This window comes from Solanum lycopersicum, chromosome 2 (assembly GCF_036512215.1).
Source record: "Solanum lycopersicum chromosome 2, SLM_r2.1".
Taxonomy (NCBI): Eukaryota; Viridiplantae; Streptophyta; class Magnoliopsida; order Solanales; family Solanaceae; genus Solanum; species Solanum lycopersicum.
Genome location: NC_090801.1, coordinates 70,387,478 through 70,412,272, shown reverse-complemented (window position 1 = coordinate 70,412,272; position 24,795 = coordinate 70,387,478). Strand labels below are relative to the sequence as shown.

Genomic DNA, 24,795 nt, shown 5'->3' with positions numbered 1-24,795 from the left:
TTCCTTTTCCTTCATCCTATCCCACGTTAGACAACTTCCTCTTTATTCTCTCTCTTACATTTCCTTTTATTTACACAATTGTCACATGTAAATTTCTTTTTAAATATTATCATATCCGTTTAATATTAGTTGTTATTAATTAATATTTATGATATATATTAATGAGTAAAAAATTATATTTTAATTTAAAAAAATATAAGTTCAAACATATTTTTTATTTTCCTTTTTATAAAAACTACTCCAATTAATTTTATCATAAATACGATTTGATCATATCGAATTAGATAATGAAACATGGCGAAATGCGATGGGACTATCCAACTACACTCTTGGATTAGTCATTTTCTATTACAACCAGAATTCAGTGTTTTTTTGTTTTTACTATTTAGTAAACAAATGGGGATAGGGGAAATAAGGGGTATATTTGGAATATAAAAAAATAATAATAATTGTGAGTGAGTCAGGTCCACAACAGAAGAGAGAAGAGGTTTGGTTTCAGAAAAGGAAATTGGAATAATAGCAATAAAAGGCAAAACTTTCCAGAAATGTCTAATCCAAGAGTACCGGAGTGGGCCAACCCATTTCCTCATTTTGCTCTAATAATAATCACCACTCTCACTTCTTCCGCGCGTGCACTACAATTCTTGATCTTTTTTCTCTACACCGACTTTACGGATCCTCGTAACGCCACTTTCTGCCGCTATTTCTCCTATTATTTCTGTTCACATATCTCACGTCCGTACAACAATGAAAATTTAGGGTTTTTTTATGGAGTTTGGAAAAAAAAAAATTATCATGAGTTAATTTTTGAAGTTAAATTAAATTTAAAATTTAAATTTAAGCAGAATATTAAATCTAAATCCATTTTAATTTTATTATTCATCGATAATTCCCCGATTCAGAAGTGATGAAACTGGATATTATAGTTTGTATGTAGTAATTCATCATTTAGTGCTAGCCTGGAAAAGCTTTAAAAATATATAGCTTTTAACTAAAAGAACAATTCAAATGTAAATAATTATCAAAATGAAAAGTAGGAGAGATTTATTTTTTATTTTAAAACTTTTTCCGTTATTTTAAATTTATTTTAAGTTATTTATAATTTTACTCAACACTTTTGAAAAATTAAAAATAAATTTGACAAAACTTAATCCAAAGAAATTCTTAATTTAACAAAGGTGCTACTCCCTTCGTCCGAAATTATTTGTCATGATTTCTATTTTAAAGTTAAATTATAAAAACTTTGACTAACATTTTAAGATGTAATTTTTCATTATATTAATATGTAAAAAAATGCAATTTATAGTACTTTTCATATAGTTTTAAAATATCTAAAAAAAATTAAAAAAATATCGAATTATAATATGATCTTATTTAATTTTAAAAATTAATTAAATTAACTTTCGAGAAACGTAAACAAATAATTTCAGACGGAGGGAGTAATTAGTTTGGTAAATATGAACATGCAAAATCAAGACCACTTATTTTTTTGATATCTTTTTTCAGCTTTTATTTCAAAGTTTGAAACTATTAACTGCGTATCTGAAAACGCTTGCATCCATTCATAAAAGAAAACTTTATCAAATACTCCATTCAACTTCTAAAATAAGTAGTACGTAGTAATTTCTTTTTTTAAAATAAGCGATTTATTTTTTTTCTTAGAAGACTGGTCAAACAAGCTTTCAAGAGCATAAAAATGTTTTTCTAAGACATATTTTGTCGTTCTGACAAAAATTATATTAAAAACTGACATAAATATGATATAATTATTCGTGCACTCGTCAAGAGCACAAATTTATCATTATGTTCCTAGTACAAACTATAGCTAGGAATCATCTATGAGACCTGAGTTCGAATCTAACTATTTAATAAATTTTATTTTTAAAAAGTTATCTTAAAGTTCAATACTTTGAACTAAGGTAATATGGATGTGCTTATTTTAATATATAAGGAATAATATCCTCCTACTCTACATTAAGTAATTTATAAATATTTTTTTATATATAATTATGAATAAGTGAATAATGAAAAATATTTGGCCTTTTTTTCATATTTAACCTTGATTTGGTGAACTTATTTATCATTTATATTTTATAATTTAATATTTTGGGTGTAATATGTAATATTAGAAAGTAACATTTAAGTCATTTTTATATTTTCTAATTTATTATTTTGGGTATAATAGATAATATTAAAAAGTAATATTTAAGCCATGTCATTAAAAAATAATTTAAAAAGTTTATCAACTATCAACGACTAGAAAGAATATAAAGTAACTCTAATTAAAACCCTAGTATAGGTTTACAAAATTAATAAGTACTTAGATAACTAGCTATAGGTGGTGTTGTGAAGGAAGAGACTTTAAGCTTTACCCTAATTGTAATAAACCTATAACCTATTGATGCCCACAATTTATTTGACACAGGAATTAATAATAAACTATAAATGATATAAATAATTTTATTAAGTCCCTCTTATAAAATATAGGTTATCTAAATATTCAAAATAAATATAATAAATTATTCATTAATATTATAAACTGAACAAATATTATTAAATATCTTAAAATATTATAATAAAGGAGCAAAATGCATCACAAATATTAATTAGGAATCCCAATTGTTTGGTTCCTTTTAAATGTTACTTTTAATGACTAGTACAATGACAGCAGATTAAACATTTATATCTTATGGTCATTAAATTTCATAGACATTTTTAACAATAAGTTGGGAGAATATCATTGTCGAATTGTCCTTTTATTAAATAATTCACGTAATATAATTCAACAGTTTAAAATCACGTCTAGATAATTTTTTTTTCTCGACTTTGTATTATTTGGTATTCCAAAAATAAGCAATTTTATTGATGTCACGTGTATATCTTATAAAGAAAAATTAAATATTTTCCCATTATTCCTTGAAGAAAATGAATAATGTTGGCTGGCACTTTGATTCTCTAATTAAGCTTTCCCTTTTAGATATAAAATTTCGGAATTTGGTAAAATTCGAAGGAGGTGATCAATGTAGAGGGTCCATCTGCAATTAACTTTTGGGGCACGTGTGATGTGTTCATTAGATTATTTTTCGCAGTTTTTTAAAATATATTTCGTTCTTATTTATATTTCATTCTTATTAAAAAAAATTATATATTGAAATACTCTTTTTTTTTATATTATTGTGAGATTAATGCACCTATATTATTAACATAGATATAATTAATTTAATATTTCAAAACTAAAAGTTATATTTATAAAATTATATGAAAAATACTTTAAATTTTCAGTAGTATTATTTTTTAATTACTGATGAAAAATTAGGTGAAAAATTAAATCCCCCAAGAAAATAAAAAAATTGAAATATTTAATTAATTGTATTACTAAAATTATGTGATACTTTTCTTTAGGTAGAGAAATGATGAAAGAAGATATGTCCACCCAGAATAAAGTTTCATAAAAATTTAAGTATATTTTTTTTATCTTTAAGATGTAGAGGAAAATTTTATAATGGATATGGCAGACACAAGTTATACAGTCGCTTTTAAGAATTTGCTAAGTGAATTTTTGGGTCTCATTTTCGGGAAAATGGGTCACATTTTTTTCTCTCTTCTCCTTTTAATTTTTTTTTTTACTGAAATCTTCGATTTTTAACACCTCTTTTCACTTTTACAAAAATAATTTTATTTATAAAAAATGTGAAATTTAGTCTAATCATCACACTTTTAACATTTCATAACATTTTTCTTTCATGTATTGATTATTTACATTACTACAAATAATTATTAAAAATTATTCATTTTCATTCTTAAAAATATAAACAGAATTTGTAAAATTGCAAAAATAATTCTTAAGGAGCAAATTGTATCGTTTTTATTTATAATTTCATAAAAAATCTGAAAAAAGAAAAAATAAATACTAATTAATACGAAAAACAAAAGGGGTATAAGTTTTTTTTTCTCTTTCAATATTTCATACGTGGACACCTAATTTTTTACCAAAATATAAAGAGTCAAACACTAATTTTTAAAAAAAGGGTTATATTTAAAATAAATAAAAAATAAATCTTCAATGATAAAAATTATGAATTTATGGTATTTGTTTTAAATCTCCAACTTTTAATTAGTTTAAAAATAATGGTAGAAGAAGAAAAAAGGGAGTCCTAAATATTCAAATTACCTTCCCCTTATACTAATTATTCCCAATTTCCTTGACTTTTTTACTAAAAATTCTCATCTCATTTTTTTTTTAATTTTTTTTCTTTTTCTTCTCTATGGACGTCCATTTCATTTTATTTTTTTTATTTAATTTTCTATTATTATTATTTATTTATTTTATATCTATCCTTATCTCAACCACAATCTAGCAACAATGTTTCAAATTAAATCTTAATTCAACTCTATTACGTTCTTTTTAATTAGCACCAAACTCTCAGCCAAAATTATTATAAAAACACGTTCAGTTGAGAAGAAAGAAATGATAGACAAATACACACATACACAGATATAGAGAAATACAGAGAGGAAAAGAGAGAAATACAGAGAGAAATATATAGAGCAAACACAAAGAGAAGAAAAGTGAGTCATTCTTTCGAGAATAAGTTCAGAGTTAGAGTTCTTTTGTCGTGGTTCCAAATTCGTGGTTCAAATCAGTAGATCATAGAAGTTATTTTTCGTGATATCCATCTTCGCAGCGAGGTAATTCTAAACTATCACATTATTTAAATGTAATGTTATATGAAAATTTTAATCTAATAATATGAAGTTCTTTGAATCGTATTGTTATTATTATATATCAATATGTGATGCATGTTAAGATTTATTTTATTTTTTTCTCTCGATCTGAAAAAAAATGAAAAAAGAAAAAAAATGTTTCTTGCTAACAAAAATAATACAAAATAAAAGATGTATCATACATTTTTTTTTGCATTATTATTAGTGTCTGTTATTCTTTTTTAGATGCAATTTATATTAGAATTTATTTTGTGATATTTAATAGCTCATGTTTTTCTGGAGCCTAATTTTTCACTAAAAAATAAATAAAATAAAATTTATAAACTTGTTAGATTATGATATATAAATAATTAGTAAATTTTTTTTATCTAGGTAGAAATGTAATTTCATCTAGAGATTAATGATAAAATAATGATAATTACTATTAATAATTATAATAATTATTTCTTTGAGAAGTTGTATAAAGAGAACAAAAGAATAAAAAATAAAAAAATAAAAACAAGAAAGCCTAAAACATAAAAAAAACAAAAAAAAATAAAATAAAAATAATAGATATTTTTTTTTTAAAAAAAAGGAAACAGAAAATAACCCAAAAAAAAAGAGAGAGAGAAATAGAATTACAGAAAACAAAACAAAACAAAAAGCAAATATATAAAATCTAAAAAAAATAATATTAAAATTAAAAAAAAAAGAAGAAGAAGAAAGAAGCAGAATGAAAAAGAAATATAAAACAAGAAATTAAAAAAAAAAAGATGAATGAAAAAAAAAACGTTAAAAAAAGAGTAACAAAAATTATTTTAAAAAAAAGGAGAAGAAGACAAAATCTTTAAAATAATAATAAGAATAAAAATAATGATAAAATAAAATTTAAAAAAAATAAGAGAAACAAATTTTACAGAAAACAAAAAAAATATAAAAATTTCTAATCAAACAAAACGTGTAGAGAAAAAAAAAACAAAAAAAAACGTAAAAAAAAAAAAACAAAAAAAACGTAAAAAAAAAAAGAGTCAGAATGTTAAAATTGTTACGTGCATTAAAAAAAAAAGTTAAAACCTTTCTTAAAAATAAACATAGTCCTAATCTATTTAGAATTTTTGTGATTTTAAAACTAATTTCAAACTTCATAAAATTTCATTTTTCTATTTTTAAATTAAAAAATAAATAAATAGAAAATCCTAAATTAACTCGAACTCTAAATTTTTTCTAACTATAAAATAGCTATATAAATTCATCCCCATAATAACATAAAAAATATATGTAAAAAATGTAAAAGCAAAATAAATAATTAAATAATAAATAATAAATATGAATGTTTCAAATTTTGAATTAATGGACACACAAAAAAATAATAAAATAATTTTTAATAGATTTAAAATAAATAAGACGATTTTTAAAAGGTTTAAAATAAATGAGAGAATAAAGTAAAAAAAAAAAGAAATATTTTTATTATTAAGTTAAATAATATAATGTCCAAAAATTAAGTTAAGTCATACTAAAGTCAATAAAGCGACCGTGCTAGAACCACGGGACTCGAGGATGCCTAACACCTTCCCCTCGGTCAACAGAATTCCTTATCCGAATTTTTAGTTCGCAGACCAATAAAATAGAGTCAAATTTCCTTTTGATTAGGGATTCATCAAATAAGGTGACTTGGAACACCAAAACTCAGTTCCAAGTGGCGACTCTGTATAATAATTATCCCTTTTCAAAATGTCACTTTAATGAAAAAACTCTTTTTTCTTTCGAAACAAATAAAAAAATCAAAAAATAAACTAATATTTGAGAAAAAAAAGGGGTGTGACATCATATATACTTAAATTCATCAAATATCATAAGAAAATATAATAGAAATAGCATTAATAATTTTGACAAATAATTACATAAGTTTTTGTACTATCTTATTGTAATTCAAAATCGGACGTTTTTTTACAAACACATAAATATATACATACTCTTTCGTCAATTTATATGATATCTTGTTATTCTTAAAATTACACAATATAAAATTTAATTAATATTTTAAAATATTTATTTTTTATTTTTTACATTAACAGAAGAACTACAACTTGTACTGTTTGCTCATAAATAATCCTTTTCACTAAGTTGCAATTCAACCAAAAATTTTAGAAGTTGCAATTGTTATCATATTAGCATATGAAAAAAATATATTTATAGCTTGAAATTTGAAAAAAAAAGTAAAATGAAAAAAAAAATTGTTTAATGTAATTTAAATAGCTATTTATGTTTGTCCTAATACTAAAACAATTAATTTTTATGCGGTTAAGTGCACACATCTTAGTTTAACTTTTTTAATATGTAATTATTTGACTTCAAATTTAAATTTGTATCAATATATTTATCTCTATTTGATTTTTGATAAATGAGTATTATGAACTATAAAAAAGTCAAGATTAATTTTAAGAAATAATGAAATGCTAATTTTAATATAATATTCTTTTTTACTTGATTTATTTTAAATTTATGTAATGAAATCTATTCAAATTAAAAAAATAATATCAAATACTTTGTATAAAGAGAGGGATAAATAAAAAATAGCGTAGAGGAGTGAAAAGAAAAGGAGAGATTAAAAAGGAACAAAACCTGCAAAATATATTTTTCTACTAAAAACTTTCTCATACAACTATTAAATGGCATACTTAAACCATCATAAAAAATTTTCGTTTGGAACAAAAATAAAAGAGTTACGAAGTTTTATTCGAAAGTCAAACAGTTTAAGTTTGATCTGAAGTTTGCTATAAATTTTTTATTTTTTTTATAATTATATATTTGTAAATAATAATAATAATAATAAATGATATCAAAATTGATGCACATAATTAATTACTCTAAGTTTAAGCATGTAAATTGCATATACTGCAAAATTTATGACTTTTTTTTGACATATCATCATGCTTTATTTTTGCGTTTTTTTTCTTTTTTAAATAATTAATTAATTTAAGTAGATCGAATTTTTTATATTCGCAATCTTGCCTCTTGGGGGTGATTATTAACTTCTACACCTCACATTTTAACATTGTAAATGTGTAATTCGTTAATATTTCATTTTTAATCTGCAAAATTTTCTCAATAAAAACAAATACAGAACGATAAAGAAATAATCCAAAAGATATTGATCTTTATATTTCCATAATAGTGTTCTTGCATAAGATTTAGTCATATAAAAATATAAAAAGTAATTTATTTTGAGTAAATTTTAGGTTTATCAAACATAAAAATTATTATAGCGCTTTATAGCTAAAGTTTTGCTATTTGTGCTCTATCACAAATATTAGATTTGTTAAAATCGAATGTAGCTTTGATTTGTATAAAACTTAGTTATCGGATTATCGGACGTTTGTATCTATGTAAATTGTGTTTGTATGCATATAGTCTTTGCCTTTGTATAACTTCATAAAATTTGAATTTGTATACAATAAAGTTATAACAGTTGTATCACTTAATATAAATACAAATTATACATTATATTTTGTATAATCTGTGTTTGTATAAAGCGAAAAACAGAAAACGCAAAAGAAAATTGGATAGAGGAAGTTTTGTATTCTATGATTATAAATATGTTGGAGAAGAGATATATATTTATATATCCAATTTTTTCTTGTATTATACAAAAACACACACAATTTATACATTTATATTTGTATAAAACAAGATGAGAGAAAATGACAAATGAATTTTTTAGAGAGAAATAATATTAATATATTTGCTACCGATTAAAATCAAATAACATTGTAATTATAATATTTAATTTAAATTAATAATTTAGTATTTAATATAATTTTCCCTATTTGTTTTTCCAGCTCGAGTATAATGCAATTTGCAAATAAATTGGATGTATGAAGTATTTTGTAAAATGTGGACCCAATCAGACTGCCCAATATTCGGCTTTCGAACAAAACCCAACTAGAAATGGGCGCGTCGGTCTAATAATGGAATGCGACGAGGCTCTTCTTAATTTCGAAGATACGAAAATAGTTTCTCAGTTTTATTTTTAGTGAGGTAATTTAATTCGATATTAATGTTAAAAAAATTAAAATTTAAGTTTTGTGACTCAAAATAAATGAAAGAAACTTATGTGGTTGTAAATTATTAAAATAAATGAAAAAAACTTATATGGTTGTAAATTATTTCATTAAAAATAAAATTAATATTTTATAACTAAATTATTACTTAATATTAAAAAATATATTTTTTTTAAAATTGACTAAAAAACAAATTTTATATATATATATATATATATATATATATATATATATTTCTTTTTTCTGTTTTTGCATTGAGAATTTGAGATTTGTTTCTTATGACAAATAAAATTTTATATTTTAAATTTGAACATATAAAGTAGATTTGATTATTGAAATTTGAGATATATAATATTAATTTTTTTCGCAGAAACATTAAGACACGTGTGTCTGAAATTTCAGACTAATGTTTATATGTAGTTAAGTCATGTATTGATGATTAAACTGCAAACTTGAAATTAATTAAAGTGATGTTTAATGAGTTAGTCAGGTTTGTTGGTTTTATAATAAATTGATGACTGGGATTAGTGCTTTTTTAGTGATATATAAAACTTATATTTCAACTAAGTGCTTGATTAAATTATAGTTTACAAATTTATGAATTATTGAAAATACATCTATACTATCCATCTCTCAATTCGTGCAACACATCAAATTTAATTATAATTATTGAGAACTGGTTATGGATATATGGGAGTGATTTATCCTCTTTCCTTGTTCCATAGCTCCTAATGATCTTTAACTAACTAAATAAAAGTTCTTTAAATTTTGCTGCTTTTAGGCCCACTTATTCATTAATCTTTCTAATATATATTGTGCTTCTAAAGTTACAATCATCATTAAAACCCTGCATCCCTTTTTCTTTAAACAAACCTAATTCTGCTAAAATTAAATGAAAAAAACAATCAATCAAAACGTTTCAGCCGTGAGGTACAAAGTCTAATAAATTTAGGATAAAATTTGGTTGGAGGTATTATGCTGTCCTTGAATCAGTTATCTTACAATTTTTGTTATAGTGATAAGATAAATTTTCTCATATATTTGGTGAAATAACTTATACCCAGTATAACTTATTTCAAGATTAATCACATGGAGCAACTAGTTTCCAACCAACGACTCCTACTGCTTTAATTGTTTGGATGAATGTTACATATTGTTTCATAATATATCTATAATTTGAATGATACATCAACAGAAATTACCGTAAAAAGGTAAGATAAAAAATGAAATATGATTGTTAAATAATAAATAAAAAGAAAAAAAAAGGCAACATCATAATCACGCGATACGATATCATCAACTTTAAATAATAATTAACATAAATATTTATATTTAAACTAGCAATACAATACAATAGCTACCATCCATACAAAAAATTGTAAGTGAAAAACTCTCACAAAGACAATGTAGATAAAGTTGCAATTGGCTCTCTAACCTTGGCGTTTACATAGTCATTAATCATTACTATCAATTTTTTGATATAATAATAAAATTGGACCTTAAAAATATGACACGTTCCGTTTGTTAAGAATTACTCGAAATTCCCTATGCAGTGATAGGCAGTACAAGTAGTATTTATTTTCTTGGTGATTTTCAAAATACTTTGGCACGTTATCTTTCAAGAGGGTTAATGAAATACATTGATTTAGGTGTACTAAAGGAAAGGTACTATAATTTTCATTAAATTAAGATTAATAAATTCAAGAAAGCTCAATGATTAGTAGGACCAGTGTAGCTGTGATTTGCCGCCTCAACTCTTTTGCCAGTATTACACGTGTAAAAATTGTTTGCACAAATGCCTATTTCTTAGGCTGGTTAATCCTCCAATTTATTCTCTAATTAACACACATAATTAGTGGTGACAAATGATCAAAAGTTAGGTGTTGAATTTCGACGCATCAAAATAGGTTTTGTCAATCAATTGATCATTATTTAATTTTCGCAAAAAGTTAGTTTGATAATGAACCAAATAAAGATAACAGTAAATTTAGTCGACGATCTATAAAAACGATCTAGATAAAAATAAAATTTGTGTATATTTTACATTAGACTCGTGGAATCATTGTAATTCTATAAAAAGTCTATCATTATGCAAATCAAAAATAAAAACATCATTCAATCAACTACAATATCTAAATGAGAGGTTGTTTGATTCCTTTCAACATATTTGCAAAATCATCATGCTTGTTTTGTCACTTCATATACCAAAAGTGAATGAAAAAGGCAACACAATTGAGAAAAAAGGGTCCAATGACAAAACAATGAATCCAAAAAGAAAAAAAGCAATCAATTACTACTTCTCCCCACTTAATACTCCCTCACTTGTATCTATGACCCCCACCCCAATTCATATGAGTAGCACTCACTATTATTTTGTGATGAGAAGTTCATGTGACCTTAATTTGTGAATCATCAAGTTCTATAAAATTCTACTCCACTCCTTATCATGCATGCATGATATAATATATATTATATATAATCTTTATTTAATTTAAATACTATTTTTGATCTTATACATGACCATATTATATTTAAACTATTTTTATAAGTATATATTCCGAGAGATAAGATAACAACAGTTGATAATTCTAATTCTAATATATTACAAGAAGTAAAATTAAAATCTAATGATAATTGAGTGCTCAAAACAACTATTAATACTATGGTTGTAGATTTGTAATATACTTTCTTTTTCTTTTCTTTTCTATTGTACCACCAAAATGGTGGCAATTTTTTCACACTATAATTAGTATTAAAGCCTTTTCCATATATACGAGGAGTTCACACCACCACATATGCTTTTCCCTGGGCTCCATTTTTCCTTTTGGCTTTGGTAGTTCATAAAAGTTTCGCTTGGTGTTTTTAACTTTGAACATATTTCCTAAGAAAAGTAAATTATACTTTTACTCATTTGCACTTTGATAAAGTTATGAAGTTTTCTATCCGTATTTTCTCCGGACATACTTTTATTTTTAGTCAGTTTAAAAAAATAATAATCCCTTAATTTTTTTGATAATATTTTAATAAAGGCCACAAAATTAAAAAACATTCAATAAAACTTCAGTATAAAATTACAAAATTCAAAAAAATAAATTATTTTCTTAAACTTCATATTAGGTCAAACTAGATTACTCTTTTTAAAATGAAAAGAGTGACTCTTTTTATTTTAATAAAGATAAAATTAAAAAACATCATTATATTTTTTTCATAACGTAAAATATCACTTATTTTAAAACAAAATGAAACGATAAGAAAACAACAACTTAGATATTATACCTATTAATAGTTTTCTTAATTGGCAGCCCCCTAGGAGCTTGGTTGGTCACGGGCAAATAATGTATGACAAATACGGGAATTAATGGTTACTCATAAAAATTAAATAACTGGGTCATTGTGCACCGCTGAGATTACCTTGTACAACAACACCAAGTACGACCCAAATTTTATATAGGACAAACTGAATTTATGAAATAATATTATATGAGTATAGTTTATACTATTATATTTTATGAGTATAGTTTAGTTTATTATCTGATTTTTAATTTGTATAAAATGTTTTTTTTTTAATTTATACTATAATTTACTTTTTCATTAAATAGAAATAATAACCCTAAATACAGTAACAAACATTTACATAATCCCATGATTTAAGCTAATCATTTAAATCAAATATTTTTTCAAAAAAAGAATTCTATAGCGACAGAAAAACTAAACAAACTTTTTTTCGGGAAACTAAACTCTTTAATGGATATAAAGTTTATATACGAATGTAATAAATTGAATATAAATTGTTTAATTTATACCAAATTGTAGAGTAATTATTATATACATATACAAGTAATTGTATATGTATAAATAAAAATATGAATATAGTACTTGTATAGACACAAATTCCTCAAGCAGTTTTGTATATAATAACGTAAAATACAAATAATTTGTCATTTAGAACAAATTATTACACAAATAATTGTACCAAATTTTTAAAAGTAATTACTTATATACATATATAATTAGTTGAATATATAAAAAATTGTATACGTAAATAAAAAAGTTTATATACTAATGTAAATAAAATGAATATAAAAATATACAAAAAATTGTATATGTATAAACAAAGTTTTATACGAATATAAATGAAATGAATATGACTTGTATGTATATAAACAAAAATAATATAGTACTTGTATATGCACAAATCCCTCAAACAGTTTTGTATATAATAACGTAAAATACAAATTTTTTGTGATTTAAAACAAATGATTGTATCAATTTTTAAAATAATTACTTATATACATATATATCTAGTTGAATATACAAAAAACTTAAAATATGAATATAACACATTTTCTTGATCAGTTTTATATATAATAATTCTACATACAAACAACTCCATAAACAATATTCAAGCAAGTAATTCTTACGGATGGAGATGAATCTTCCATTCTGATATTGAAGAATTTATAATTTGATAAGATTTTTTTTAAAAAAAATTATATATGAAAAACTAACAAGTATAATACGTATATAATTGCTGGTGAAAGATTTTATTTTTAAAAAAATAGATTTGTAGGTTGATTTTGCGATTACATGCAAAAATTGAGAGCAGGGCGAAATAGAGAACGTGAAATCTTCCTTGAAATTCAAAATAGAGTGGAGAGATAAAATTAATTTTGTATAAAATTATAAATAGAAAATCATAAATAAGTCTTTTACTGATATATAAATAGATGGTGAATTCCAATAATTATGGCAAAAAGATGAAAATATAATCACATAAAATAAATAAATTAAACTATATCCTTATTAATAAATTACTTAGTATAATTTGCCATCTCACGTAATTTTCCCTTCTTTATTTCAGCCTGCCTGCTTTATTAAATGAAATGAACAACAAAAAAACTAACCATTTTCCTTGTATCTACTTCTGCTTTATTAAATGAAATGAACAACAAAAACTAACTATTTTCCTCATATCTACCTTCTACTTTCATTTTCTGCACATCTCTCTATTTGAATTTTAGTCCAATTAAAATGAATAACATAAATTCAACTCTTAATTGACTGACTATATGAACTTTCATCTTGTTTCTCTGAATTTAATTCTCAATCTTGTATTCATTGAAAGGGCCAAGAAGGTTAAAATCAAATATAGAAACAAAATTAAGTAGTCAATCAGCAAGTTAGCTTGAACTAAGGGTCAATTTTGTTAATGTGTATTAATCTGAGGTCTGAATTAACAAGTTGAGAATATCCAATTTCAACAGTATGTGGTCAATTTATCAAACTTGAGAGAGTATAATGAAAATATCTTTCTCCGAGAGGACCAATATCGGAAAGTTCAATTTATATGCCTCGAGAAGCACAAAAAAATAACTAACTGATGAGTCCATCCCCTTCTGCCTAGTGGAATACTGGCTTCGCAATTTCCGTCGAAGCCATTACTGCCATAATAATATCTTCACTTCCATTATTCTCTCTGTTCGTTATTATCTTCTTCTTCTCTCCCGTCGATGGCATCTATATCACCCTCTGGAAGCTGTCTCCACCGCACACCCGCCGCATTCCACCGTCAGCTGCCTTGCTTGCTCTTATCTCTACCCGGCCACATACTTGCTGCTTCCACTAAATTTTACCTTCCTCTACGTCTTTCGGACTCTCGAGATACCTTTCGCCTTGCTTCAGCCAACACTTTGACGGCCAATTCTGTACCGGTTTGGTTCCTTATCCACTTTTACTCAGTTGATTGAGCTCTTAGTTAACTTCCTGTAGTTAATCAACTCTATTCTCTATTTGTGCTTATATTTTAGTAGTAATTTGGTATATATTTCACCAGCACATACAAATTGTTGTAGGATATTGAATTTCAGGAAGGATAAAGTGTACACATAAGTTATAAAATATTTTTGGTTGTGCTAACACGCAAATCTGCTATAAATGATGCACTATGAAGAGAAGAAACAGTATTTGGTTTCAGTTGAGCTATCTAAAAAGGATTAAGTACTGTGTGGTTTGTGAATTCTAAAGTGACCTGTTGTGATATGTTCAATAGTTACCAATTGATCTCTTCAGCTTAATACTTAGTACAACAGTGGACGTTTGTTGGATTACATTGAAAGCTCATCTGTTGAGAGTAGGGACTATCACATACTTTCCTTTTGTGTATTGAAATTTTTTGAGATTTTATATGCCTATATTAAGATAGGTGATGTGTTAATAAAAACTGACAAATGAACCTGAATTCTGTTGATCATTAGTATTTTGGAGTAATAAACTTCAATTCCACCTGGGGAGAGCTACATATTTACCTTCGGCATAGGTGGAACAGAATTCTTATTCTAATATATCAAGTCTTCCATAATTTTTAACAGGCACTCATGCTTTTTAAAAAATAAAGTGACAGAAAAGGCAAGTAAATTGTATCGTAGTACTTCTTTTGTCTAAAATTACAACCACCCTTCTTTTCCCTGTTGATTGCATCTCACTAAATGCAAAAAGTTTTTGCTACACAACTGGATGTGGATGTTTCATAGATAAATGAGGACATGTAACTTTGTTGCTGTTGCGTTCACTGATAGGTATTTAGAAAATAAAATTAGATATTTACAGAAGACGTTAGAAATCACAGTTCTAATTCAATATGACATATTACATTTTAAATGTCTTTTGGAGAGATCTCCTTTTATTTGACACTTGGGAGATGACCTGGATTAAAATTTTGGGACAAAGCATGCTCCTAATGTGAATAATCTAGCTCACAAGTTGTTGTTCGATTTGATCCATCTCTTTTTGAATCCCTTTGTTCAAAATTGGGAACTGTAAATGCATTTTTTTCACTTGCATTATGAAGTTCCTTTTCCCAAAATGTCCACCAAATCATAAGGTTTTCTACTTGTGGCAGCCCAGAAATGGTGTGTATACGGTTGGTGATTTCATGACCAGGAAAGAGGAGTTACATGTGGTAAAGCCCACAACATCCGTAGATGAAGGTAATTTTGTACTCAAGTTTCATCTAATTTATCTACATGAAGTTAATTTCTGATTAACGATTGTATCTGCAACAGCATTGGAAGCTCTAGTGGAACACAGGATCACTGGTTTCCCTGTGATTGATGATAACTGGAAACTAGTAAGTTCTGATTTGCAATGTAAGCAGCTAAAGTCATTGTAGGTCCTGCTTTATTGATTATAAGTACCCTTTATCAAATGACTCAGTTTCCTGCTTATGTAGCTCTTCCGAGCATGTGTGAAACTACATACCTAAAGGTAATTAATTATTGAAGTTGAATTAGTATCGTCATAGCTGAGCATTAGGAATCCTTAACATCTTTGGTGTCTACTTGTGCAAACTGAAGTTTGTTTAACTCAGAAGATAATTTCTGCACATCAAGCCATATAGATTACTATGAGACTGTCCATAACATTTGTTTATTAGACAGGTAAGCTGGTTATTTACAGTGATGGGGTACTTCCATAAATGCCAAAAGTAGATCATCTTGTAACTGCTTTGGAACTTTTAGAGTAGTAGTTGGCAAGCATGTGATTGGACATAACCATTAGGATAGAGTTTAATTTGCATCATATTCTAATCAATAAGCTCTTACTTAAATGACAAGCAAACTAGAGAGCAATTCACGTGCTTCAGTTTTCACACTTTGGGTACGTGCTTTTCTTGATATGTTAGACAAATATTTTAAGCCATAATTTGTATATCTGTTATAGCAGCCCTCCAATTAATTAGCACACTCAAAGCTTTACTTAGGAGATGTTCTAATCTTCTGATTTTGTGCACAATCTCATGTTCTTTATCTGGTTTATATTTATGAAAAATCATGCTTCGAACCTCTTCTTCTTATAACACTAAGCAATGTCAAAGAAGGTAAGTAAAGACTAATGATAATATATCTTTTTGGCAACAGAATTGTTTAATTCTTTTATTTCCCCTTATCACTTCAACTCAATTGATGGCTGATAAATAGGAATCTGTTTTTTCAACATTGGTAATATTTTTTTTGTCTCATTAAAACATCAAAACTCAGAACCACTTTCTTGTTCAGGTTGGTCTTGTTTCTGACTATGATCTATTAGCGCTCGACTCTGTATCAGGTAAATTTTCTTCATGGTGATGCTACGATTACTTAATGTGTAGACACAATAAATTCTATTGGTCTTTGGCCAATATCCTTTTTCTGGTCTGTTCCTGTTGAAACCTTGAACGAGTTTGGCATGTAACTGCTTTTTTTACTTTGGACTGCCAAATTGATAAATGGGATACAATCCACTACATTTGCCTATAGGCTGTAGAAGATATTCAGATTTTTAAGGTTTCGGGATCAAAAATCTTCAAAATTTATTTGCCTTCATACTACAGGAAAGCGTATGTTTGAGATGAGTGTGGTGCATCTCTCTTTCTCCTTTTTTCCCTTGGTGAACATGTAATGATAACATGTCTCTCTAGTTAGATCATACCTATCTTTGTAAAATTTGTTATTACTTCACTGTGTTAGTAATTTGTGACTTTGAATTTAGAATGTCCATCAAAGAGGAACAAATTCCACATCATATTTGCAGTTGCTTTTTAGGTTTGACTCGCTTGGTAATTAATAGAAAGAATGTTTAAAATGCTGTTATCATTTTAGCCTTTCTTTCTGTTTAGACTTTAAAATAAGTTATGATTTTCCTAATTCCTTATTGTGCCTTGGACCTTTTTATCAATAGCCAAAGTTGTTATTGTGCCGTTCTTTCCATATGTTAAGCTATGTTATGGCTATAAAATGCAAAATAAATTAAGATTTCCCTAATCCCTTACTGTGCTTCTCTGTTTGGGACCGTTTCAAAACTATAACAGAAGTCAATTAAAAACCTCTCCGAGGCTTATGTTCTCTCTTTATATGCAGTAGATACCATTATCTACTCCTACAAGTTTATTTGGATTAAGAATATGTAGTTTGTTTTACCTTTTGTGAGGGTGTTGATTCCCACCCAAATCCCCCTCCCATCTCCTCTGCTCCCTTTTCTTTTATGTTCAGCTTATATTTCATTTATCCTGCATTTCATTTTTCACTTTATCATTCTTGCGTTGAGCAATCTTTCCAAAGGCATGATTCCCTCTCCTGGTGTGCTGTGCACTATTTGCTCTGTCATGGAAAGAATTCATGTCAGTACTACACCCACATGGACTCTTTATCTCAGACAAAGCTCGAAGAAAAGAAGGATTACTTGTCTTTTGTAAATTTACTTCCTCGGATTTTGGTCATGTGAAAGTAGAATTGCCTGAAAAATTCATTCTTGCAGCCTAGTTGTTTTATTTTTTTATATAAAAGTGGGGAACTAGTTTATTTATGCAAGGTAAGTAATTGGTATCTATGGTCATCAACGACTTGATGCCATGGCTGTAGAGCATAAAGGGATAGAAACAGTTAAAAAATACAGTCACCTAAATTATTGAGTCTGGTTTGATTACTCAAGATTGAATTGCTTATCCCATTAATTGAGTAATGATCTAAATTAGAATTATCAGATCAGAGATGCAAATTGAGCTGCTAAGAAGCTGGTGTTCTTGAATCTTGTCAGATTTGAGTGGAACTTTTCTTTTTCTTTCCTTTTTCATTTTGTTTCGTGGTGAATTTGATAGTCCTCCACTGTCTCCATATTCCCCTTTCTATTTCATTTAAACTGATTTAGTAAAATCCTGACGTGTCACTTGTTCAAATACTTCTCTTAGGTACAGGAACAGCTGATGCAGGCATATTTCCTGAAGTAGACAGCAACTGGAAAGTAAGAAAAATTTAATTCCTTTGTTTACTCTTTATTTTATGTTTTTGTAGAAATAGTTTACACTGACATCTATAAATATTTTTCTTTTCAACATGAAATCCAAAATTTTACAAAATTCTGATAATTTTTCTGAAGTACAAAAGTATCTTGATTTCTATATAGAGGACTACTGAATTTATCTCCGTGGTGGAAGGTTGATATTCACTTGAGAACTGTTGATGCCCCTCCCCACCCCCCAAAAAAAATAAAAAATTGTATTGGGTATTCCACCGTAGCACAGATTATAGTGACTAACTTGGTGAAGACTTATTGCAAAAGCTACTTAAAGCCAGACTTTAGTTAATCGACTCGGGGAAAGGGGATTCTAAGAGAGTTCTTGATCATCAACTTCAGAAGTTGGTCATTTCACTAAAAACTTTGCCTCACAGGAGTGCCTTACTTCTTCAAGTATTCCTATTCCAACCTCGAGATACTTGGAAAAATCTTAATAAATGGGGTGGTTGGCTGGGAACGCTCGTCATTTTTTTGATATGAGGAAGAACAGTGAAAATTCACTTGATTATGCATCATTTTAACAGTATCACATCGCACCTCAAAGCTAATCAAGATGTGGGGCATTCTGAACAATAATGCAGACATTCAATGAGGTTCAAAAGTTGCTTGGCAAGACCAAAGGGAAAGTGGTTGGTGATCTGATGACACCTGCTCCTTTAGTAGTTCGTGAATCTACCAATCTTGAAGATGCAGCAAGGTGCTGTCATTTTTTAATTGTTATTTTACTTGAGCCCAAGTAATGCCTTTCTTGCTTTTTATTGAATGAGTCCGCCAACACTTTCTCATGCACTTCTTTCTTTCACTGTCAGACTTCTACTCAAAACAAAATATCGTCGGCTTCCTGTGGTAGATGGTAAGGGTAAGCTGGTAAGTTCATAAAGTTTTGTTTGTGTACAGCTTCTTTGCCAATATATCATTTTCTAATCGATCAGCCATTGTTTAATGAAGGTGGGAATAATAACAAGAGGAAACGTTGTAAGGGCCGCCCTTCAAATAAAGCGGGCTACAGAAATGGAAGATTGACATGTACCAACATAAGTTAACCGTTAAAAACAAGTAACACAGTTTGTCCCTTCTTCCACAGGATCTGGTGGTCAAGGCAGTCAGCTTAATTTTATAAACTGCAGTTCTCAGACATACTGTGTCAGACTAGGATATATTCATGTAAATTAGCAATCTTGTAGGAGAATAGTGAAACTTGGCCTTTTAAGACATTGCAGAGTTCATTCTAATAGATAATACTGTTCAAAAGCAAAGTTTTCGAGTCAACTTTTCAGAGGTTTGAAACATAGAAGAAAAAACAGATACTTAGTGCAAGTGGGAAACATTTTATGTGCCCCTTTAAAAACATTAAATAGTAGGCACCTATCTTGACTGAAACTTTGCTCTTTGATTGAAGGGTCTTTTGGGTGGATTTTGTTATGAATTGTGTTTGTCTTTTTCATTTACCCATTTTTGTGTGGAACCCATCTCTGAATGGGCTGCATTTCTGTCTTTGGTTGTTGAACTACAAAACGACTGACTATAAATGCTGAGGTGGTTGGGTAACCATATGTGTGAAAAAAAAAACATAAAAGAACAGCCCCATGGAAGATTTTCAACAGGTCCTGTTGACAGAAATGGCACAATATTAGTTTTGCTATTTGGGGCCCTAGTGGCTAGTGACTGGACTGTCTTTAGGAAACAGGGCGTTTCCATATGCTGACAGTGATAGTTTTTTTTTTTATTTTTTTTAAAAAATAAATAAATTTAGTTTGACAGGTAGAGTATGAGCTCACTAGTCTCAATGTGAAAGCATCTCTATTCACATTTCGCACTTCACAATTGATCAATTGCCTCTTTTTTCGAGTATTACTTTTGTAAATAGGGAGATTAATAGGAGGTGGAGAATCCAAATCAATCTCTCCATTTACACTGGATAAAATCCTTATCCTCTTATTTATTGTCCACACTAGCAGTCCATGATGCCTTTTCTTCTAGGTTAAAGGGGTAGGCACATGTATGGTGCTCGGAGGAGACGTTCCATTGATCTGTCTTGGCATGTAACTCGTTATATTTGGTCAATTCAGAAGAAAAAGACACATTACTCCCTACACAATCCATGCTGATTGCAGCATTTTATTTTTGAATATTTGACCTTATTTTACTAAAATTGTTATGGGACACAGGATACCTTGTCAAATTTACTTACATAGTAACTATATTTAGATTTGATCGAATAAAACTGGAATTTGTTGTCCCTGGTAATCATACAGACATATCAAGTGAACATCTAGTGCCGGGATAAATCGATGTTACATAAAGAAAAGTTCCCATTGCGAGTGCATATGTGACAGTTTTGATTTGACAACGGAGCTTATCCCTGTAAACAGAAGAGAGACTATGGCAGGCAAGGAGGAATGGCTGGTGGCCCATAGTCTCATCATCAACATTTGTGACGATTACGGTTCAGGAGAATTATGGAATTCAGCTAAGGTATACTCTTGTTTTAATTTGAGATATTATTATTTTTATTTAGTTGACATATCTTGTTAAAAAATGGAGGATGTCATTGCATCCTTTTATGTTTCTCCTTTTATAATAGTGGTGTCCTAGCCAATCTGTGGACACATCAAATAATTTCATGAGACATCTATTTCCTCCTACCAAAAACAGTATCTCATAGTTAGTAATTGTAATGGTTTGAGAGAAAGAACAGTAATCACTTCATATTGTATTTTTGTCTTTGATGAGATTTGAATTTACGACCTCTTTGACCATTTAACCAAGTCTTTGGGTGCTCATATCCTTTTCATGGTGAATTGTGTTCTATGTCAAAAAGTTATAAGAATCATTTCTTAAGTTTTTTCTTTTATTTTTTTAAAAAAAATTGTTTTAGCCAAAATTGAATGTTATCTATATGAATATAAGTTTGTTAGCTGAAACCATCCCAAAGCATGAACATTGGCTGAACCACAGACAAATACTTCAATAAAACTTCTTTCATTGAAAAGTTCTAAATACTGAACATGAGTCGTCCCTGCTACAACAACTAGCTGCAAAATACCATCTAAATAGTGTTATTGAACAAAAATATCTAGTTATCTCTATATTTATGCGAGTAAAAGACAATACATATATGACAAAATAATTGAAGTAGGCATAAATTAGTCTATATTTTTGTTTAGAGTTAGCAAAACACAAAATCACACACTCTCCACTTGCACCACACTGAAGCCATTGTAGGGACAGTGTTGTTCCCTCATCCTCACCGCTCTCCAAGTGGCCGCGGCAGTTCCCCACTTGAATCCATTGGTCTATTCTTTAGCCTTTTTGGTGTCGGATAGAAGATAATAATTTCGAAATAGAAATATGAAATTAATTTAATTATAGCTGATTTAGAATATTAGCAGCTAATTTCAAGATAACTTTGACACTCATATGGTTAGGTTAGTTGTATCATATATAAAAGATAAAGATGGTTTATCCCACAAGGTCATCTCACCACTGTACCAAACGACCCTTACAGTACTAATGCTATCACAGTACCCCAAAGTCGATTTAAAAGTTAAATTCGAGTCCTGTGATCAAAATCTAGAAAGTTAATGTTCTAGGATTAATCATAAGCGTACGAGTTCAAATCTATTCCTGAATTTCGAATCGATGCTCAAAACATAAAGTTTCAATCTCTTGAGCCTAAGACATATAAAATCCATAAAAATCTTTTCCTCATCCACTATTCCACCATAAAAAAATATTTATAAAAATAAATAAATAATTGAGTACAAATAGTAACAATTTAAGGCATAATTCCCTTTTCTGTCGCCGCCACACACGCTCTCCTCACTCAATCATTTTTCTCCAAATAATAAACAATTGGTTAGTCTTCAAGATGACCAATATGCATAATCCATCATTCACACTAACATTTGTTTCCCCCACCACTAAAAGACCCCAACCAAGCAAAAGTACAAACAGAATTGCGATTAGACAAAATGATAACACAAATCCCCTTTACATCTTACAACACCAAAACTGTTCAGCTGATAATTTGTTCTTAAAAATAAAGTAAAATTAAAGAAAGAGGTGATAGTTTTTTCTTTTTAAGAATATAACAATCCTAGGCTACCAAGCTACACAACCTGGAGCGGCGCTTGTATTCTTACCAAAGCACTTCCTCTTCCCCCAACCAACAAAAAGCCAAAAAAATAATTAAAAATTACACTAGTAGAGATACTGTTATTGGTAATATCGATATTAACTAAATATTACCAGTAATCCACTTCTGGATCTTCGGGCTCGGGCTTCAAGTTTAAATCGGGCTTCTCTTGAAACCAACAAGGCTTCAATTCTGAGGGGCTTGCCGTCTCAGAGTGCACCTTTTCCTCTGTATGGTTATGATGGGTTGCAAGCGAGTTCTGTACAGCATCTACTTGAGCACCAACTTCTATGGCTTTTTTACGAATCGAAGCAGCAGACAAATCATTAAGCCCACCATCACCAACTAACAACTCGGGAAAATTCAATCGGGCCGAAGGGCCTCTTAGATAATAGACCGCCGTATCATAAGCCCGAGCCGCAGCCACCGGCGTTGAATACGAACCCAACCAAATCCTCGAACGCTTGTTGGGTTCTCTAATTTCTGCAACCCATTTTCCCCACTTCCTCATACGAATCCCTTTATAGGGCTTTTCGTTCTTTCTCTTCCCACCACAACAAACCCCTGAATTTGCAGCAACTCCACTTTGACCCCCACCACCTATCTCCATCTTTGACTGTATAATAATTATTATGTGAAATTACAGGGACTGAATTACAAAAATTTTGTTTCCCTGTAATCTAGAGCTAAACTGGGAGAGAGAGAAAGAATACCCATGAAAAGGCAAAAGCTGGAAGTGAATGAAGAAAAAGGTTATTGTGGTAGCGGTTGTGGCTACTCTACGTTGATTTTCTTAAAAGCATTTTTTTTTTTTACAATTATAATTATTATTTCTAATAAAAGACTCCTCAAAAGAAAAGGAAATATGTTGAAAGCACCGACACAATCAATAATAATAATAATAACCTGCTGGATAGTATAAATATTTCTATTGGTCCTTTTTGTTTATTCAACAAAAGCTTAGCTGCTCGTACCTCATAAGATATGGTGGTAGTTGGCCATCCGCCATGTTAAAAGCTCCCCAAAATCCTCACAAATTTCACCTATATAGCCTATAGCTAGAGATGTAGGCGTAAATACCCTCTTCTCTCTCTTGGATTTTTTCTCTGTGTTGTGGAATCAAATTTGCACACTAATGATGGGAGATGGCGTATTATATGAGCTAAGGGAAATTTAGAGGGAATTCAATAATGGAAAAGCAGTTGTCATTTGGTTCAGTGGTGACGACACATAAAATGGGATTTTCTAAACTATATAAAGATGATTACAATAATTCAATGAAATTCTTTTTTTTAATCCCATCGAAATTTATTGTCGCTAGCCTTTTAAGGCAGATCCAAGGATAAGGTGGGGATTTTCGGAAAACCCAATATTATATTTATGTTAGAAAAAATTAATTGTTTAGACTTTTTTTAAAAATAAATTATTATATATGAAAATTAACGGAAATTTTATCTTTTTAGATTTTTTATGAATTTCCAGTAGATAAATAGAAATTGGTATGTTAGTTATTAATGATTATCGTAGGAATAGGAATTTATGTTTTTAGGGAATTAAAAACTGTGGTGGGAGAGTTAGGTCGGTGGTCGGTGGGTTGGAATAGATAATGGTGTGAGTTGGAGTTACGAAAATACCCCTGTAAAAAGCAATAACGATATTGGTGGAATGACAATGTTGCCCTTATCCAGATAATTTTGGCGCCTTATTGGTGTGGTCGGAGATTCCTATGCTTCAAAGCTGAATCATGGGTGTACTACCCACTCTGTCTCCCATTTGGTTCCAGGGGAAAAGTATTGCTACTTGTTGTACTTTCTCTTCTATTTTCTATATCTACTATCTATCCATATGGTCCATAATATATACACTTGTTCTTTTTAAATTGATTTTATAAGAATTAATTATGATAAATTTATATTTTTTAAAAAGAAGATATTGGTTTCGGAGGGTGATGTGTACACAGTTCTATCAAGTTGGAGATTTGAATTTGAAATCATGAAGTGAATTTTAATATCTTCACGCCACAAATATTAAGTAAGCCTCTAATTTTATATTTAGTGAATTTTA

General features: G+C 28.4%; 2 protein-coding genes and 1 long non-coding RNA gene across 5 annotated transcripts; 2 read left to right on the top strand and 1 right to left on the bottom strand.

Annotated features, from left to right (window-relative positions):
- Positions 1 to 14,012: 14,012 nt before the first annotated feature.
- Positions 14,013 to 20,019, top strand: LOC101268047 (CBS domain-containing protein CBSX1, chloroplastic). Of its 3 annotated transcripts, none has more exons than XM_004231814.5 (9): positions 14,015 to 14,476; positions 15,664 to 15,751; positions 15,827 to 15,891; positions 15,978 to 16,028; positions 16,820 to 16,868; positions 18,487 to 18,539; positions 19,175 to 19,290; positions 19,403 to 19,460; positions 19,542 to 20,019. In XM_004231814.5, the coding sequence occupies exons 1-9, from the start codon at positions 14,276 to 14,278 to the stop codon at positions 19,614 to 19,616; spliced, it is 756 nt and encodes a 251-aa protein (XP_004231862.1). In that variant the 5' UTR covers positions 14,015 to 14,275; the 3' UTR covers positions 19,617 to 20,019. The 3 variants fall into 3 exon arrangements, with proteins under 3 accessions (XP_004231863.1, XP_004231862.1, XP_010315975.1); XM_010317673.4 differs by having other exon boundaries at positions 15,827 to 15,910; positions 15,994 to 16,028; XM_004231815.5 differs by lacking the exon at positions 15,978 to 16,028 and having other exon boundaries at positions 14,013 to 14,476.
- Positions 20,020 to 20,928: 909 nt separating this feature from the next.
- Positions 20,929 to 24,741, top strand: LOC138341901 (uncharacterized). The gene is made up of 2 exons (XR_011215004.1): positions 20,929 to 21,068; positions 24,420 to 24,741. It is a non-coding gene; the product is annotated as an uncharacterized lncRNA (long non-coding RNA).
- On the bottom strand, positions 22,542 to 24,031 carry LOC101268529 (ethylene-responsive transcription factor ERF011). Its single transcript, XM_010317676.4, has 2 exons — positions 23,706 to 24,031; positions 22,542 to 23,347 (listed from the first exon to the last, which is right to left on the bottom strand). The coding sequence occupies exon 2, from the start codon at positions 23,339 to 23,341 to the stop codon at positions 22,841 to 22,843; it is 501 nt and encodes a 166-aa protein (XP_010315978.1). The 5' UTR covers positions 23,342 to 23,347; positions 23,706 to 24,031; the 3' UTR covers positions 22,542 to 22,840.
- Positions 24,742 to 24,795: the final 54 nt, after the last annotated feature.